Raw genomic sequence first — 17513 nt, 5'->3', positions numbered from 1 at the left:
GTGTATCATGATTTATGACTCATCAGAAGTTTGCAAATTCTGAACACACTTTAATGTCTACTAAATCACTGTGATTCTACAATAACGAGTTAACACAATAAAAACACACTTTTCAGCGTTTTATGCATTTTGAAACTGTTTATTTTTGGAGACCTGATATGTAAATGTACCTGTCCCTAAAGCACAACGTATGTTGTTTACATGTGCTATAAGCTATGAATAAAATAGACCTGACAGTCAACACAAAAAGACTTACCGTTATACCGTTATATGTATATTTTTATATATGGTATATGTTTTAATTCACAAAGAAGTGACTTCACACAATTCAGTGAACTTAGAGGATAGAAACAAAGTATCGATCCAAAACCAGCATTGTTATTGATACTATTAATATTTGGATTGATCTGCTCACCTTTGCCCATGAAATAAAATATGTTTAAAATCCCTGGCTTGTCATAACACAACTGATCTACAAAGACCAGGCACTGAACAAATGATACAGAGTACAAAGTACAGTATTTGAATTGATAGTTAGATTAGACATCCTCGCCACAGCCTACTGGTTGGGTAGAGGAGCAGTATGCTCTCCTCACCATGCTGCAGTCCGGGCGGACCTTTGCAGCCCTCAAATCATCTTCTCTCACTCACACTTCTGGTACTGCCACAGTCTTTTATCCTCTGCTATCTTTAAATGTTTTTATCCCTATTTTTTTTAATATAATTTAATTATTGTATTAATTGATTTATGGTTATGACTGGAGGAATACTTATTTTTTAAAATGATCTGCTGGATATTTGAATTTGAATAAACAATCTATATCAAGTAGAGTCAGTGTAGGAAAGTTACATTCCCACTGATATGATCTGCAGTAATCCAGTGGTGTTATATCTATTCATTTATTATTATTCACTTATTCTTTCAAACCACACCCTGCAGATACATCCCCATACTGTAATATTAGTTTATCACTGAATATGTTTTGTATTTATTTAACATTACTGACTGAATCAGATTAGCAGGATGCTACAGGTGGGATTTGAAGTAAGCCATGTGCTGATAATATTCGGTCATGTCAATTTTAAAACAAATATAAATAATTGTTTTTTGTCGCAATCTACCAAATTTCCCCAATATTATTCTTTTATCTCAAACAGACTTCCTCTTAGACCCGTTCCAACTTGACATAGCCCATTATGGGAGGTACAACAGTTACTGGTTTCACGGGTGTCGCTCGCCCCCTGTTGGTGAGGACTCCGTGGAGCAGGCAGAGTCAGACTGGGCGGCGGGGGGCACTAATGGAAGCGGGCTGGATTAATGGAAACACTGTAGACACACTGTTTATGCAGAAGAGTGGTTCCCAGTACTGTGTGGGCTACATGCCAGTATAGTTTTTAAGGGTCATCAGTAAACAGAGAAGAAAATGGAACAGTTTGGAAATATTTTACACTTATTTTGGCTGCCAGTAAAGCTGATATAGTGCTTATTTCAGCTTATTATTATAGCAAGATCAGTGCTTACTATGTAAGACATGCTGACTTTTAACAGGTTATTTATTTTGTGGCTCTTTTTGAGTTTGACTGACACATACAGTTCCCTTTGTCTAAAACAGATATTGTGAAATGAACAAATGTGATAATTATGGCTTAATCATTTTTAATGCAAAAATGAGTCAGCATTGAGTCTGTATCAGGTGAGCTATTTCCATTATTTAAATAAAGCATTTTTCAGTTTAACTTGTGATTTCCTGCCTCTTTGGAGCTAAAACAGGCCACCTAAACTCACTATTGAGCATCAATATCAGGACCTGGTACGGTAGCTCAAATAAGTCAAAAAAAATATAGACCCAAAAGCAAATGTCCATTACAGAGGACATAAATGAATAGGCTGGGTCTCGGGAGGACATACCACTTCATGGTGGGACATAAATCTAACAATTGACCCCGTTTTAAGATGACGGGCGCTCACGTGCTTTCGGTCACATCAGGTGGCCTTCAGAAGAGATGCAGTTGGCATAATGTCGAAAATTGGAAGTCTGTTTGGATGGAAAACCGGAGAAAATGTGTGTGTGTCTGTGTTTTTATTGCTTGCACACTAGAAACCAGTAACTGTGTCATGGCAGCAATGGCCCATTAATATATGATGACCTCACACTCTTTCATATGGAAGTATGGCAGGACTTGCAGGCTGTCGCATGATCTCAGCTCTGTGGGTGATGAGAGCAGGTTAAACGCTTCGCTGGCGTTGTCATCCTCCTGTGCCAGCAGTGAGAAAGTTAGGGTTAAGCTTATACCGTCTCCGTTATGGACGGCTGCCCGGCTCCACTCGTCGTCATCGCGTTTTCTCCAGCGTCCTCCTGCGTATGCATGCATGCGACCGAAGGGCTGATTTCATAACGTGAGGAGGAAGAGAGGAATGGGGTTCTGAGCACGGATGAGCGCCAGACCCCGCTAGGCTGTGTGCGCCAACAGCGTTATCTTTATTCCCGGGCCATGCAGAAGGCGCACTGAGGGAGATGCGGTATAGTGGAGGCTGCTGATGCTGCGGGCAAATCAGCTGTTAGGCCTATTTTGCGTCTTGAGCATCATCGCCGCGACGGCCAAAGAGACAGAGACACCAGGGACACCGCAGAGCGGATAACAGAGGATGGAGTTCAAGCATCTGGTGGAGGCGGCGGAGAAGTGGTGCTCCGGTAACCCCTTCGACCTCATCTTCGCCGAGGAGGACGACGAGAGGCGGCTGGACTTTTACGCAGAGCCCGGCGTCTCTTTCTACGTGCTGTGTCCCGGCGGCACCGACAGCTTTGTAAGTGCTCGATCTCCTGCAAGGCCTCGTCTCTGCGCGCTCTCTCCTAGGTGTGTCGAGGTTCGGCTGGAGGTGCGTTCGGCCCGGGTTTTCTAGCTAATGGATGTGGGAGAGGAGAGGAGGGGATGATGTCATTTCAGTTTGGGTGCACCTCACCCACCCCTCCTCCAACCACCCTTCTTTCCCCTCAAAGTGTATATGTTGCTTATTTATCCAACATATAATCAACTCTGCTATGGGCACAAAACAGGAAAGCCTTATGACTTTCATAATAAAAGCCGTCGCCATCATGTGGATTTTGCGACACTAAACAGTTCATTTTTATTTCTAAATTGAAATTGATTTAGAAATAAAAACAAAAGCTTCCTATTTCGAGCGTTTATGTTTTCCCCTTATTTGAAGGCAATTTTATTACTTGAAAAACTTTAAAGGCCAGTGCTTGTTGTCACAAATGCAAAAAATATTTTACATTTTTGCCATCATGCCTTTATTTTGAAAGAGTTATTGCTGCTGGGTTTCAGGTTAAGCCTACTCTTATTAGAAATGTTTGTCTAGAGACGGCAAAGTTTACCAGTTGACGTTTTATTTCTAACACTTGATTTACTTTGCAGTTGAATGTTGTGCTTCGAAGCAACTGCCATTTTTTGATGGGGCCGCCGTGACTCGTTTGGCCCCCGTGCCACCACATTTTTTAAAATCCTGGATACGCCCCTGCTAAACAAGAGACTCTGCTTTAAAAACAGCGTGCACTAACCACTCTAAAGAAACTAGATGGGCTCATTAAAAGCCCCAAACCTCCAACCACACTGCAGCTATGCTGTGAGCTCAGTGTCTTTGTAGCTCCAGCGCTGCTGTGATCAGCCACATGCTGTCTTGAAGCATAGCTGTATCATATATCAGTGTGCTGCAGTGGTGGCGTTATGACTCCTAAAGCCCCAGAGGCCAGGCCCGCCCTCCTCGCTCCTCCTGCTCAGTGACAGGGGCCAACAGGGCGGGGAGCAGATGGTGATGACCCAGGAGCCAGGGCGTCTGCTCGGTCAATATCACATTATGTCCCTGTCTGCGTTGTGTGTGTTTGCAAGCATCGTCTGGACTATCCTGCAGACAGGAGAGCAGCATTAGAGCCGGGGTTTTCCATAGCTGTGCGTGAAGAAACTGTGACGTTTATAGCTGCTGCACAATTAATTACCCAGTCTCTCTGACACACACAGACACACATAAAGCGCAGGTGCTTAAATGCATCATGTGACTCGATGTCTTTTAGCACCAACTTCCTTTTTTCTCTCTGTTTCTCTCTCAGCTCACAGTTTTCTACAGCTTTTTAATCTGGTGCTCGCCAACTGCTGCAGGCCTGCCACTCTCTCTCTCTGTTTTTAACACACACACACACACACACACACACACACACACACACACACACACACACACACACACACACACTAACAGTTCAGCGTCTGCTATGCACATTTAAATAAGCTTGAATAACTCTCTGTCTCTCTGCAGGACTCTTGAGATCTAGTTACTCTCCCCGCGATCAATACTGCTATGAGCAGGACGTCTCACATGCTGTTTTTCTCTGATTCTCTCTCTCTCTCCCACACACACACACACACACACACACACACACACACACACACACATGCAGGGCATCATCTTGTCACCTAGCTGCACCATAACAATAACCATAACGATAACTTGTTTCCTTCCCTGTAATTTCCCTCTGGATATGATACAGTAGTGTTTGTTTTTAGCAATCCACATCACCCGTTGTGGCGTTCAGCTGCTGAAAAACAAGAAGAATTGAACGTTCCACGTGACTCCACAGACGCCCCTCTGCTTATCAGAGCTGTAGCTGCCGTACAATCAATTACAGAGTCACGCACACAGCTGTGCTTGGTGGGTGGGGTCAGCTGTTTCAGTGGAGACGCTGGCTGATGTGAGAGTCCGTCCATCGGGGTTGAAGTAGAGCGCATTCCCAGGAAAGTCGGAGCTGAAGAGCCGTTTGCGTGTTTACATTTTCAAGTCGCACCCCCCCCATTCCCCCCTCCTGGGCTGTTTCGCACCATTTCACATGAATCGCTCTCTCTCTTGACTCTTGCAGTTCTTATCTTGAATTTTCACTGACTCATCAGCAGTGATGACATTAAGATAGTTTTTGATGAGATTTTAAGGGACTAATCAACAGATGACGCAGTATAATGAAGTACTCAAGGGATTTCAGTTTTCAGCTGAGATTAAATTTCATTGTCTTTTTCCCCAGGATGTTAGGATAACGATGATCACTGTACCACAAATGCTGCAATAACCAACCAACCAACAAAGCCTCACGGCTGCATGTAAAACAACTTTTTGTGTTTGTTTTGCATCTGCTCCTTTTTTGCCATGTCATTCTGCACATTTGATTTGGTTTAGCGGACGACATTGCCTAATACATAACTTAACACAGTGGCCTTTAGACTCTAATTAAACTATAACTATAAACATGAGCCAAATAGAGCAGCTCCAATGGGCTTTGTCATCAGTATTTATCTAACAATTCCTGTAAAGGCTTTGAGGTGGCCGACAGTATGTGCTCATGAGGAAGCTGATTTTAATCAGCGTGGAACTCGTACATCTGATGTATCAGATTTACATGGTGATAATTCACCGTGCTTTTGTGCTGACCATAAACACACTCGCTTCCATTTCCATTGAGGTGTGCCTAAACTGTCAGCCCACGCTGTAAACTGATCCCGACTCGAAACTGCACCTGTGGTTTGTGCGTTTTGACCTAAAATACAGACAATGTAAGGCAGTTATTGTCTTTATTGTAGCTTGCCATCGCCAGTGTATGAATGTGTGTGTGAATGTGTGAATGACTGAATGTAGTGTGAAGCGCTTTGGGGTCCTTAGGGACTAGAAAAGCGCTATACAAATGCAGGCCATTTACCATTTTATTGTCTAAGAAGATTGTATCTAATTCACAGAGATGGGAATTGTGTAGTAGTCTGATCTCAAGAAGTCTGTACAAAAGCCTCAAGCCACCCTCATCTGATTACATTTTGCTTTTTAGGAGCCAAAAATGTTTTAATGTGATCTTGAGTAGCAGTTCTCCAGGATTTCTTTGGACCTCAGCTGCTTTTTTACTCACTTTCAGTCCAGTCCGTGTTTCATTTTCAGAGGTATGTTTTTAACACTGAGCATCAAAAACAGAACCTAACTCAAAGGACAAACCAGTGTCACCCCTACATGTGACAGGACACTTAGCAAAGAACCAATTTTAAATGGCATCTTTAGGCAGTTTGTTGCTAGCAGCCTGGAGGAAGTCATGAGAGCGGCACAACAGTGAGCATCTGCGGCCATCTGTGAAACACGGTGGAGGCTCCGTCATGATGTGGTGCATCATTTCAGCCAGTGGTGTTTGGGATCTTGTCAAAACTGATGGAATTGTGAAAACAAAAAAGCACAGTGAGATTTTTATTTAACATAAAATACCAACTAAACTGTATGTAAAACATATCTGAAGCATGGCACTGATCCCAAACACACTGACCATGCGGTAAAACACAAAATCGGTCATGATGTAAAGTCTGAACCTCAACATTACTGAAGCAGTGTGAGGAAGTAAAAATCCCCCCAAAAAGCAAAAGAAACACTGAGGATTAAAACAACAGACCGTGTATCAACACAAAGATCATGACAACATGTCTTTCTCAGATTTAGTTGCATTGCTCTGTTTTTTTTTCCTGTGCTGAATCTCCTGTGACTCAGTTTTGCTCACTTATCCATTAATTAAGTTGTGTACAGCCCACATGAGGCTACACCAGTGGAGGAAGTGTGACACTGTTACATCATGTGCTCTATTGTGTTTAAAGTGCATGGACAGAAATTGAAAGATTTTCATGATCTGTGTGTGCAGCATGTGTGGAGTGAGAGCGAGGACTGCCTTCCCTTCCTCCAGCTGGCCCAGGACTACATCTCATCCTGCGGGAAGAAGACTCTGCTGGAGGTGCTGGAGAAAGTCTTCACATCCTTCAGGCCTGTAAGGAACAGAAGCCTGTTGGCTTGTTTATCACTCGAGGATTTTGTGCATTTGTGCAATTTTCTTGTCTCTCAGGAATAAGAGAAATGATCTTTATTTCCCCAAATGTAAATCTGAAGCAGTTTTTTGGTAAATAACATATTTAAAAGGTGTAACAAGCAGTAATCAGTTTTTAAAAATCATTCAGTAAAAGGACTAGATGTTGTAGTCCCTAATACTGCTTTGCTTTAAATGGTGAGAATCTTGAGGGATGGCTGTTATGAGGAAAGGCAGCCCAGAAACTTTACCAGCAGCACACATCGTTGTGTGCCTCAACTTTCGGTCTTTTACCCAAGCTAACCTGCCATTTTTTGGGGGGGATTAGAGATCTGATCTAGGTTATCGCATTAAGATTTGGGACACATCGTCAGTAGTGGACCTTGGATTCATCGGGTGTTTCGGCCATTATCACTAGACACCCTCATCCAAGGAGGCCCTGCCAGGGTTGATCAGGAGTGTGTCACTGGTTTATGTGAAATTGTTATTTGTCTTATTCTTTCTTCTTTTTAGTTTCCTACAGTTTATTTTATCCTATCTATTCACTGCAACTGAGAAATAATACTTAACTCTTTAGCATTTATAGAGCCTAACTTCTTTAAAGGGATAGAAAAGGTGATGGAGAGAAGTAAGACAAGAGGGACAAGATAGGAGAGCTGGAAGGGGGGCGCCCGATCTGGCTTCCCACACCTCCCCGCCGGATCGGGCTGTTACTGCTTGGAGGTTATCATCACAAAAACAAAAATCCATTTATCTATTTACTTAAGTATTGCAAGTTTCACTACTCTTAGCGACAGCGCTTCTTTGCCGTCACAAATGTGAAGCAATAATTTTGTGTAAAATGCATCTGAAATATATCAAATCAAAGATTTATTCAAATAATTAATCATGAAAGAAAATAAATTTGGATTAAACTGAGTGTATATCAATCAGGTGAATTTCATTTGAACAGCTGTCGCTAAATTTAACGCTTTACACCGTACTTACACAGTAAGAATATCTGTAAAGGTACAGTACAATGTACCGTTTTAATTTTTTACGGATATTTTCACGTATTCTATTCCACACATTGAATTTAACATTTACCATTTATGGAAGCCTGCGTAAAAAAATGGATAATGTACTAGCAGAATATTACCAGGACATTTTTTGCCTTTTTTAAAAAAGTGTATGTAAAAAAAACTGCATGAAAATGTTTAATTTTATAATATTTTAATCAATGTTAATAAATAACTCTACAAACCTGAAACTGGTGAGGCTTGGAGACACATTTAGATGATAGTAAGTTACACAAGAGAAAAAGGCGTTTTGTATCAAGTCACAACTGGAGAAAAAGTCAAAGAAATGAAAAATGTTTAGTTTCCAAAAAAAGCTTTACATAATGTGTTACTTGTTTCGAGGTAGAGTTGGGCTGTTCCTGCTGTTTCCAGTCTTTATGCTAAACTGAGCTCACTGCCTTCTGGCTGTAACTGCACAGACGTGATAAGGGTATCATATTATATAACGCTCCCACTGCAAGGTGTGTTTTTCAGCAGTGGATCAAGGAATAACTGAGCAGAATTGGAAGGATTGTTTATTTAGTGGAAGAGAGAGAAACTAGACCGCTGACATAAAGGCTTCTTCTGAAAGACACTGAGTTTGTTTGCTTTGTGATGTTAGTTAGCAAAAAAGAGAGAGAGACAACGTAAACACACTTCATGGTCTAACACTGCATTCTCTTCCTCCCTGTCTCTGTTAGCTGCTGGGTCTCCCAGACTTAGAGGACGACAGTTTTGAGCATTACCACGCTGACATGGAGGGGGAACCCGGGCCCGACCACCAGCAGATGGGGGTCAGCCAGCAGTGATAATGCCCAAGGAGAAGCCCGGGCCTCAACACATTAAGCCCAATCACCTAATGACACACATTCGTACATATTTAAAGTGAACTTGCTTTAAAAAAAACAAAAAAACAAAACAAAACAAAAAAATTGCACCGCCATGTTCTTGAATGTCTCAGTGGCTTTGCTTCCCAAAGAGTGCACGCTGCGGCACTTTTTTTCAGCCCCCTCCCCTTCGCCTCTCAAAATAAAATGAACACACTTACACAAAAATTTGGAGGCTACGTGAGCAGTAGCCATGTACAATGCAAGTATCTCAATCATTCACCATCTGGTTAGTTAAAGTTCCACAGCACAGCAGTATTACATCAGCCTCAGCTGTTTCTTACGCAGGAATACAGTCAGATGTTACCGCAATACCCACTCCCCCCCACCACCAACCCCCTCTCAAACGGGGAGATGAATGTTGCAGATAGCCTGCTTTCTTTACCTGACATACGCAGGGGTGAAAACTAACGGTTTGTGGCAACATGAGGCAATCGGCGCTCTAGCAAAGTTCATTTTCCACCTCATGGAGGGAAAGAGGGAGGGAACTGAAAAACGGCTCTCAGACCCTTCCCTGTTTTAAACACACGCTTAGAGAAGTCATATAGGAAACCGTTTTAAAGACGTTTTACAGTCGCTCCTCGCGTGGAAATCAAAGTGCGCAGCTTTACAGTAGCATGGAACCTTTCCCCCCCCACCCACCCCCATCCCCAAGGTGTGTTTGTGTTAATGTTTCCAAATGCAGCACACCTCAAAAGACTTTCAAGTCACTTTATGAGGATGTTTTAATCATGTAATTATGGTATGACCGTCACAGCTATGACCCATGCTGCAGCTTGATAAGCCCTTACCCAGACTGGGTGTCCCAGACTGCCCCCTTCCAAGTTCTTGTATCCAGTAGTCTTCCTGGTTGTTGGTGGTTCACACTTTGCCCTCTTTTCTTGGCAGCATCTGAGGAGATACCTTCTTTAAAGCTTGTACATCATCATAAATGTAATAAGGGCACACACCCAGACCCCTGAGTGGTATCACAGGGAAGGGGGAACATATTTGTTGTTAGCCACCCTCAGCTTAGCCTTGTTACTTTCTAACCTCAGTATTGTAGTGTCACACCTGATGCACTGCAACGCATCAGGCCACCCACGCCCACCCACAGCTGCCTTCAACCACTAGATCTACATGCAAGACTCTTTCAGACCTTTTACCCATTTACTTTTTTTTGCTTGTACAGTTTTGTCTTCTTTGTTGCCTGGGCGTTCCTCATTCAGTGTATCTTTTGTTTGTCCTCATGTGTGTGAAACTGGTCAATAAACAGTGTGAACAGAGTGTCCCGACAGCTGTTTTTTTCTTTAATCTCAAACAAATATGGAGGGCATTTCATATCAGAGTGGACTGGTGACCTGCTGCTGTGCCAAAGGCCTGCTGGTGTTACTGGGGTTGACGTCACGCAGCCACTCAGGGCCGAGTTAAGCTTCGGACTGAAAAAGGAATCGCTGACAGGAAGTAGTGGTTTAGTATTCAAATTAAAAGCACAGAAGTCATTGCAAAGGTGCCTTTTTCTGTCTTGTCACCACGTGCACATTTATAGGATACATTTGAGTATTTGTAACAGTTATAGAGGCAGGGTTGTGTATTTTTCTGGTTAAGATTTCACATAGGAGGAAAATATGAGCTTAGCCACAAAAACTGCTCAACAGTGAATGAAATTGTTTAAAATCTAACATCAGCTGGACAAACTATGACAGTAAAATGCTACTTTTCAAAATAATACCCCTAGAAGTGAAATTTCCAGCAAAAATACACGCAGCAATAAAATTCAGTAGTTACAATCCTGGTAATTCCCCCTTTGACGGCAGGTACTGTACTTCTTATTGGGTCAGTTGTGTGTCACTCAACTTCATGTAATAAATTAAGCTGCTGCAAAGCGTGGCACACAACTTGTGTACAACCTTCATAGAGTAAATAAAAGGAATCACTATCTGTCAAATTGAACAATTGGATGCTTTTACTTTGAAAGAAAACGTACTGTGTTCGGTGGAGTTGATTACGGCTGACAGCGTTGGCTTACCGGAAGAGGAGGGAAATCCCTGCTTATATTTTTCTTTCCAGACACCACAGTTGAACACAAAAACAAACTTGAAACCAGACGAGCTTTGGGGTCAACGCTTGTGCGTGTGTTCTCGGCTAAAGCGAAGAAACACAAACCTTGTTACTTAAGAGATTTTCTCTCTCTTTTTTTTTTTAATACATCTGTTGTTGGAACAAAGGGGGAGGACTTTGAAACGAAGAGGAAAAAGAAAAAAAGAACCTTTGGAAAGGAAGTTTTGCGTCAGTGAGTGCGCACTTTACGCACAGTGCGCACTGTGAAACTTTGACATGTTGAATAACCTCGGCTGTATCGCTGCATACTTGTTTGGCTGCATTTCCTTTGTTGTTTTCGACTCTCCGGGGCTCGCTGTGATCATGTGTCGTGGCTAAAAAAAACTTCTTTAAGAAAGAAAAACGCACTGACAAACAAAACCCCTAAAACTTGCGGCAGTATGGGGGCCAAGCAGAGCAGCCCTGTGTTTGACAGCAGAACTCGAGCTTATTCCAGCTCCGATCTTCCATCTGGAAATTCCAGCAGAGGAGAAAGGTTTGCGGGGTTCAGGTACACAAATGGACCCGATGGCCCAAGAATCCGGTTCACGAGTGGAGGGCCAACAAATTCTGGGCTCAACATACCGGCCGGCGGCAACCAGAGCCTCGACGGCACAGATGGTGACGATGAGGGCCAGCTGCCCCCAGAGGGACACCGGCTGCTTATAGGGTCCCTGCCGGCCGAACTGTCCTCACGCCTGCTCGGGGGTAAGGCGCAAATTTATAAAAGTACACCTGGAGAGCCCAGGCCCATTATTGCTCAGTGCACACTTGGATTTTTAATGCACTGATTTCCTCTTTGTACTCGAGGTGCACTTCCGCAGTGTCAGTATAGCTTTAATATCGTTTTATGCAGTGCATTTCGCCTTCTCTGATATTACCGCTCATTATTCTAACGATTCTAATCAACATTTAAAATCCTGCAGCACACAACTGCCCACACTACATATCCGAGCTACGTTATTATGACTTAAATTTCTATTTAATGTAAGGTACCCTATCATTATTTCTCAGTTTCATCTCCAAAGTTGTATGTGTAATTTTGGTGTCAGAGTTACTTATTATTTTTCCATTTGACATGCGATACCTGGCATATGGTTAAGGCCGTCTGATGACTGAGCCCTTTGTTTTGCACTTCTGCACTTTTATTCCAGCCACAGGTGGCTCTGCTGCACCACGCTTTCTTTTTTTTCCTTTTTTTTTTTTGTTGGGGGGGCTCTTTCTTCTTCTACTGCTTCTTTGTTTTGCAACACCAGCCTGTTTTGTCACTCTGGCTATGAGAGGGAAGAGTAGTGCACTATGTAGGTCAGCAGATAAGAGCTTCCTGCTGGTTACATATTGCTTGACAGAAACACACACTTGCACACACACACACAACAAACTTCCTGAATCCGCAGGTCTTGCTGTTTCTCAACTGAAGGGGTGTCTCACTGGGCCCAACCTGCAACAAAAGCGGGAGTCAAACTAACATAACGTAACATTCAGAGAGCCTTTAAACACCAGTGTTGCTGACAGCTCAAAAGCTGTTTAAGCACAGGTTGAATTGAGTTTTCTAGGTTTTTTGTTAGAGGCCTAAAAAGTTGTGACATGATCTCCATATCCAGCTGTGTTCCTGCCCTCTTCTCTTCCTTTTTCCTTACCGGCATATAATTCCCCCGATGAGGAAATGTAATCATTAATCGCACCATCAATAATCTTCACTCACGAGAACCACATGACTGGAACTCTGCAGGTCTGAGACTTTATCTCAGGCCTGGAGGTAAGCTTATCTAACGTCGAGCGGTTCTTGGCCTATTAATCTTTGTGCAGCTGTGCAGATACAGGGGGTCAGAAGGAAGCAAGCGATCGGCCAATCGCATGTTTTATAGATGCTTTTGCAGTAAAGATCACATCTGTGTTTAAGTGTGCGCTTGCAGTAAGTTTGCAGCGCTGCAGTGACATCTGCAAACTGTGTGAGGTAAGCAGATTGTTAGTTTATGGGAGATTTGAGTTCGTGCAGTCAAAAGGTCCCGTAGGTCACAAGATTAAGCACAAGCCAACAGTCCCACGTCCTGCCATGTGTACATATCAATATGAGGTTATGAGCGGTGCACTGCCACATCAGGGTCCCTTAATGTTTTCTCTTTGCGTTTTTTCCCCTCCAGGCTTCCACTGTCCCGTTTGCTCCAAGTTCATGGCGTCGGATGAAATCGAGAAGCACCTGCTCATGTGTTTCAGCAAGACGCGCCTCACCTACAACAGTAAGACTGAGGGGGAGATTCTGAACGTCTTCAAGACTGTTATTTTGTTGCCCACTGCTAATTATTAAATGAAACTGCACGTGACAAAGCAAGATCATTAAAATTGTGTCCTTAAGTAATGTAGCAATTCTACATTGTAATAAAATGCTGTAGTCGTTTAAGGTCTCAACCTGCTGCACTGATGTACAGCTGTTCTAAAGGTTACTGTAACGGCTCTGGCTTCTGTGGCTACAGCTAACTGATATTTACGGTGGAAACCATGCGTATGGTCGCCTAAAAGCCCACTGAGCTAAACCAGTGCCCCTGTTTTTACCTTTTTAAAATAAATCTTTTTGTACTATAAATATAAGCGCTAGAGCCTGACTGATAAGACTGTCAGACCAATGCCGATATTTGGTGATTTAAAATCCCGATAAATAGGCACACAAAAAGATTTCCATAATATTTGTTGTTTCTTTTGTTTTAAGTTCTTACAAAGACAAAATGACAATGCGATTTAAAAATAATCTTGCTTTATTTTTACAAGTCGCCAATTACTTGTTTTCCCTTGCCCAACGCCTCTCGGATAATTGTCCCGTTTCAAGTATTAGAGTGCCCCCTGGTGGACAACCTATGCCACGCCAACATTCGTAACATGGTTGAAGGGTGTTTCTCCCACGTTGTCTTCAGTTTTTTTTTTTCAGTTTCATTTTGCGACAATTATAAATGCTGAGATAATCCTAATGATAGATCGACAAATAGCTAGAATCAAAATATCAATTTTCCTCGAATAAATGTCAAAATATTTTTCAATTTTAGAAATTTAATCATCATGTGATGTCTAAGCTTTATCTTGTTTGTCGTTATTTTTCCTCATTTTTAATTCTGACATTAGAAACCACTGAAATATAATTATTGTAATGGTCATTACTGTGTAAGTAGCAATTTATTGGTGCAAAAAGCTGTAATGTACTGGTGTTTAGTTTTCACCTCCATTATTAAACTACACCTTCACATTTTCATACAGAGGAACTGGAGAATAAAAAGTGAAATTACATTCAGCCCAAAAAGCAGCACATTTCCGCACAGATGATAGCAGGTATTCTGGTATCAAAGGTTAAACAGATGGTTGTGCGGGATTCGGTGAAGTGAAGATTCGATTTGGTGTGCGAGGCAGCTTTTTGCTCATTTGGTCTGTGTTTGTATTGTCTTTCTCAGAGGACATCCTGTCCAGAGACTCTGGGGAATGTGCCATCTGTTTAGACGAGCTGGAGCAAGGAGACACCATTGCCAGACTGCCTTGCCTCTGCATCTACCATAAAGGGTAGCTAATGTGCACAAACACACACAGATAAACAGAATCAGCTGGAAATACTTTGACTAATGCATACAGTTAATTTTAAACCTGTAGTACGTATATGCACAATATAAATAAACATACCAATTAATGCTCAAAAGGCCATTTGTTGTTGTTGTTGTTGTTGTTAGATGGGAAGATAATAAAGCACTCATGTTTAAACCTATAGACTACATTAATGTAAAGCCAGCTTAGAAAAAAAATACAGAAAGCAGTTTAAAAACAGGCTGTGAAACTTTAATGCATCCTGTAAAATACTGCACCTCTTATTGTCTATGCATTTTCAAAAAACTAAGACATAAGTAGTTACGTAATAGTGGCTAGCAGCCAGTCTAGCAATTTCACCCTGCTTCTAATCTTTAAAATAAGATAGTGTAATCTTAATTTTTCTTTCTTTCTAGCTTTTACCATTACCTGGTCTATTTGATTATATAGCACCGACAAGTTTGAACCTGTCAGATTAAAAGAAAAAGATCCTGTAAATGGAAAGCATTCTTAGTTTTCTCACAGAAATCATAAAATTATGAAACTATTACTTGCAGCTAGTCTGGTGATATGTAAGGTGCGTTCCTGCACCTATAGTTCGTTCGATCTGATCCATCAGTTGATAATTTTGGAAACTTGTAGCTTTTTCCTGTGGTTTGGTTTGTTTTCACAAAGAAAAACTCAAAGCAAACTCTGAACTAAAATACGTCACAACAAAAAGGTCTGGAGCAAGAATAGTAAATACTGGAAGAAGGTGCTGTGTTGTGGTCTTGTGGATAACATGAAGAATTTACATTAATTTCACAGCTAGTTGCTAACCCAAACCCTGCGTTTGTGTATTTTGGACATTTATGGTACCTTGCAGCATCCCAGAATGCAAAACCTACCTGGCTACAAGAAAGCATTTAACTCAAACCTGCAGCATACACCTTGTAGTTTGCTGGGATCACACCATAAACTAACCGCTGTGGAGTTTGTTTGGAGGTGGACCTCCACGGGTCTCAGTGCAGTTGTTTTGGTGTGCGTTGTGTGTGTTCTTTTGTTAGGTTGGACTAAAACCAGGCTAGCTGTTTTTCACTTTTCGAACAAAATGATGCTAACTTGTCACCAACCTTAGCAGAATATCCCTCACTGATCAGTCCGCTTTGGTGGTTTTATAAGCATTTAATGCATTAAAGCATTCAAAAAGCAGATGTTACAAGGAAACACTATACAAATGTTTTCACTATTTCATATTGACATTTCCTAACAACAGGCTCTTTTCTTTTTAATCTGCATGTTAGCACTTTTCTTAGATGGACACCTATCATCAGCTGTAGAGCTATGTATGTCCCACAGTTAGCATGTAAAGGCTGTAATATGTACAGAGAGATCCTGCTGTTCCCTTTGTTGGTGCAGGTGCTCAGATCAGATCTGGGCTCAAACGTGTACAGAAGGTCGTGAGAAAGCCCCATTCCCAATCAGGAATGGGAATTTAGTTAGTAGTGCTACAGTTTTGTTTAGGAACCTTTAAGCCAGCGAGAGGAATAAACAGTGCCAACAGCGACTGGGTGCTGTCCCCTCTGCAGGCTTTCAGAAGGTGACCAATCGGGAAAACTTTCAGTGAAGTGGGGCCTGAAGGAAGCCTGGGGATAGCATGAGCTGTTCCATGCAGAGGCTGGACTAGGGGGCCGCATAACAATCTGAGATAAGGCCAAGTGTTTTGACTGGGAGCAATGCCAAGATACACTAGAGGAGTCCCAGAATAAAAATGTGGAGTTGAAACAAGCATAATATTTACATTAACCTCATTGGTTCTAAGAACAAGAATTACAGCTTTTCCATATAGATCCTAAAAAATAATAATCAGTGAGAGGAACAAAACGATACACAAGCACATTGGCATAAGTGAATAAGTTCTTCATAATTGTTGTGATAATATTTTATTTTCCATTTTTAACTTAAAAAATATACAAATTAAAATATACATAAAAATATTTTGGTTTTTTTTTTTTTTTACTTCGAGCTGGTTCCATTTGTTGTGTTCACAAACACTAAATATGTTTCCAGCTCCGTTTGAATCAAGCCTCCTTGTTACTGTTGCAGGTGTATAGACGCGTGGTTTGAGGTGAATCGCTCCTGCCCGGAACATCCCAGCGACTAGGAGCTGCAAATGTCCACTACCACAGTACATCACTGGGATCGACTGTGTGCCCTGACCTCATCCCAACACTGTCTTTTCCAGTCACGCATCAGCGCTCCTCAGGGATTATAAGACATTATTGTGTGCAGAGTTTTCACATTGCCTCATGGACTTTGGATATGCCTCCTTAGGTGAAGTGAAATGTTCAAGGAGCCGCACCGGTGGAGTCATTTCAAAATATGTGACATCCCTCGTGTCACCTACTGGCCTAAAGAAGATTCATGAGCTGGGCTGTGTTTTTGATTTGTTTTTTTTTTTTGTTGAGCTGGGCGTGGTTTTTATAGGAGAGGACTTCTAAGACCGACATCTCTCTTCAGGAGGGACGGAGGCCAACAGACTGTGGAGAGAGACGATGAGAAGGCTGATGTTGTGCAATATGAAAAGCAGCCACAGGGACTGGGGAGGAGAAAAATGTCTTTATCAGCTTTAAGGGATGATTGCAGTGTTGACGTAAGGAAGCAGATTTCAATGTTATTGCAAAATAGGCTGTTGATATTGTTTGGTAAACAATCATGTGTCATAGACCAAGCAGTCTAACGTGAAATAGTTGGACGATTACCACTCGGCCATTTAGAACCACATTACTGTGATTGCGTAGTTTAGTTGTGGGGTTTTTTTTGTTTTGTTTTTTAAAGTTGGGTTGTAACATATCTAATGGTGATTCATGCTCGCTCTCTCTCTTTCTCTCTCTCTCTAAAAGAGTGCCATAATGTGCTGCTATGTGATAGACTGGAAAGTTTTTCTATAACCTTTGAACCTTTTCAGTCAATGTTCTTTCTGTTTGTACTGTGATGAGTTGCACAACAATAAATGTTTTGTCTTTGTGTCTTTTTCCTGCATGAGAACTGTTAATGTACATTTGTGTCTTTACACTCGTCCTCCAATTAAAAAGTCGTATAAAGTG

At 41.8% G+C, this 17513-nt stretch overlaps 2 protein-coding genes across 2 annotated transcripts; both read left to right on the top strand.

The window, feature by feature from the left end:
* Nucleotides 1-2286: 2286 nt before the first annotated feature.
* On the top strand, nucleotides 2287-10053 carry mturn (maturin, neural progenitor differentiation regulator homolog (Xenopus)). The gene is made up of 3 exons (XM_086281332.1): nucleotides 2287-2806; nucleotides 6705-6827; nucleotides 8602-10053. The coding sequence occupies exons 1-3, from the start codon at nucleotides 2648-2650 to the stop codon at nucleotides 8707-8709; spliced, it is 390 nt and encodes a 129-aa protein (XP_086137458.1). The 5' UTR covers nucleotides 2287-2647; the 3' UTR covers nucleotides 8710-10053.
* Nucleotides 10054-10186: 133 nt separating this feature from the next.
* LOC147304320 (E3 ubiquitin-protein ligase znrf2-like) lies at nucleotides 10187-17513 on the top strand. Its single transcript, XM_086281331.1, has 4 exons — nucleotides 10187-11574; nucleotides 13011-13106; nucleotides 14304-14409; nucleotides 16513-17513. Exons 1-4 carry the CDS (start codon nucleotides 11268-11270, stop codon nucleotides 16568-16570), a joined length of 567 nt encoding a protein of 188 aa, XP_086137457.1. The 5' UTR covers nucleotides 10187-11267; the 3' UTR covers nucleotides 16571-17513.

This window comes from Aulonocara sp. 'chitande type north' Nkhata Bay, linkage group LG22 (genome assembly GCF_057382095.1).
Source record: "Aulonocara sp. 'chitande type north' Nkhata Bay isolate Kocher_YH1m ecotype deep benthic linkage group LG22, A_spYH_male_GT1.1, whole genome shotgun sequence".
NCBI lineage: Eukaryota > Metazoa > Chordata > Actinopteri > Cichliformes > Cichlidae > Aulonocara > Aulonocara sp. 'chitande type north' Nkhata Bay.
This window is presented reverse-complemented; position numbering and strand designations above follow the sequence as displayed.

What these genes read in the sequence shown, in the direction of transcription:
- mturn (XM_086281332.1), top strand. Translation starts at nt 2,648, where the DNA reads ATGGAGTTCAAGCATCTGGTGGAGGCGGCGGAGAAGTGGTGCTCCGGT. An exon ending in CCGGCGGCACCGACAGCTTT is followed by an intron (nt 2,807 to 6,704) that starts GTAAGTGCTCGA and finishes CTGTGTGTGCAG; the next exon opens with CATGTGTGGAGTGAGAGCGA. An exon ending in TCTTCACATCCTTCAGGCCT is followed by an intron (nt 6,828 to 8,601) that starts GTAAGGAACAGA and finishes TGTCTCTGTTAG; the next exon opens with CTGCTGGGTCTCCCAGACTT.
- LOC147304320 (XM_086281331.1), top strand. Translation starts at nt 11,268, where the DNA reads ATGGGGGCCAAGCAGAGCAGCCCTGTGTTTGACAGCAGAACTCGAGCT. An exon ending in GACGCGCCTCACCTACAACA is followed by an intron (nt 13,107 to 14,303) that starts GTAAGACTGAGG and finishes TGTCTTTCTCAG; the next exon opens with AGGACATCCTGTCCAGAGAC. An exon ending in CTCTGCATCTACCATAAAGG is followed by an intron (nt 14,410 to 16,512) that starts GTAGCTAATGTG and finishes TTACTGTTGCAG; the next exon opens with GTGTATAGACGCGTGGTTTG.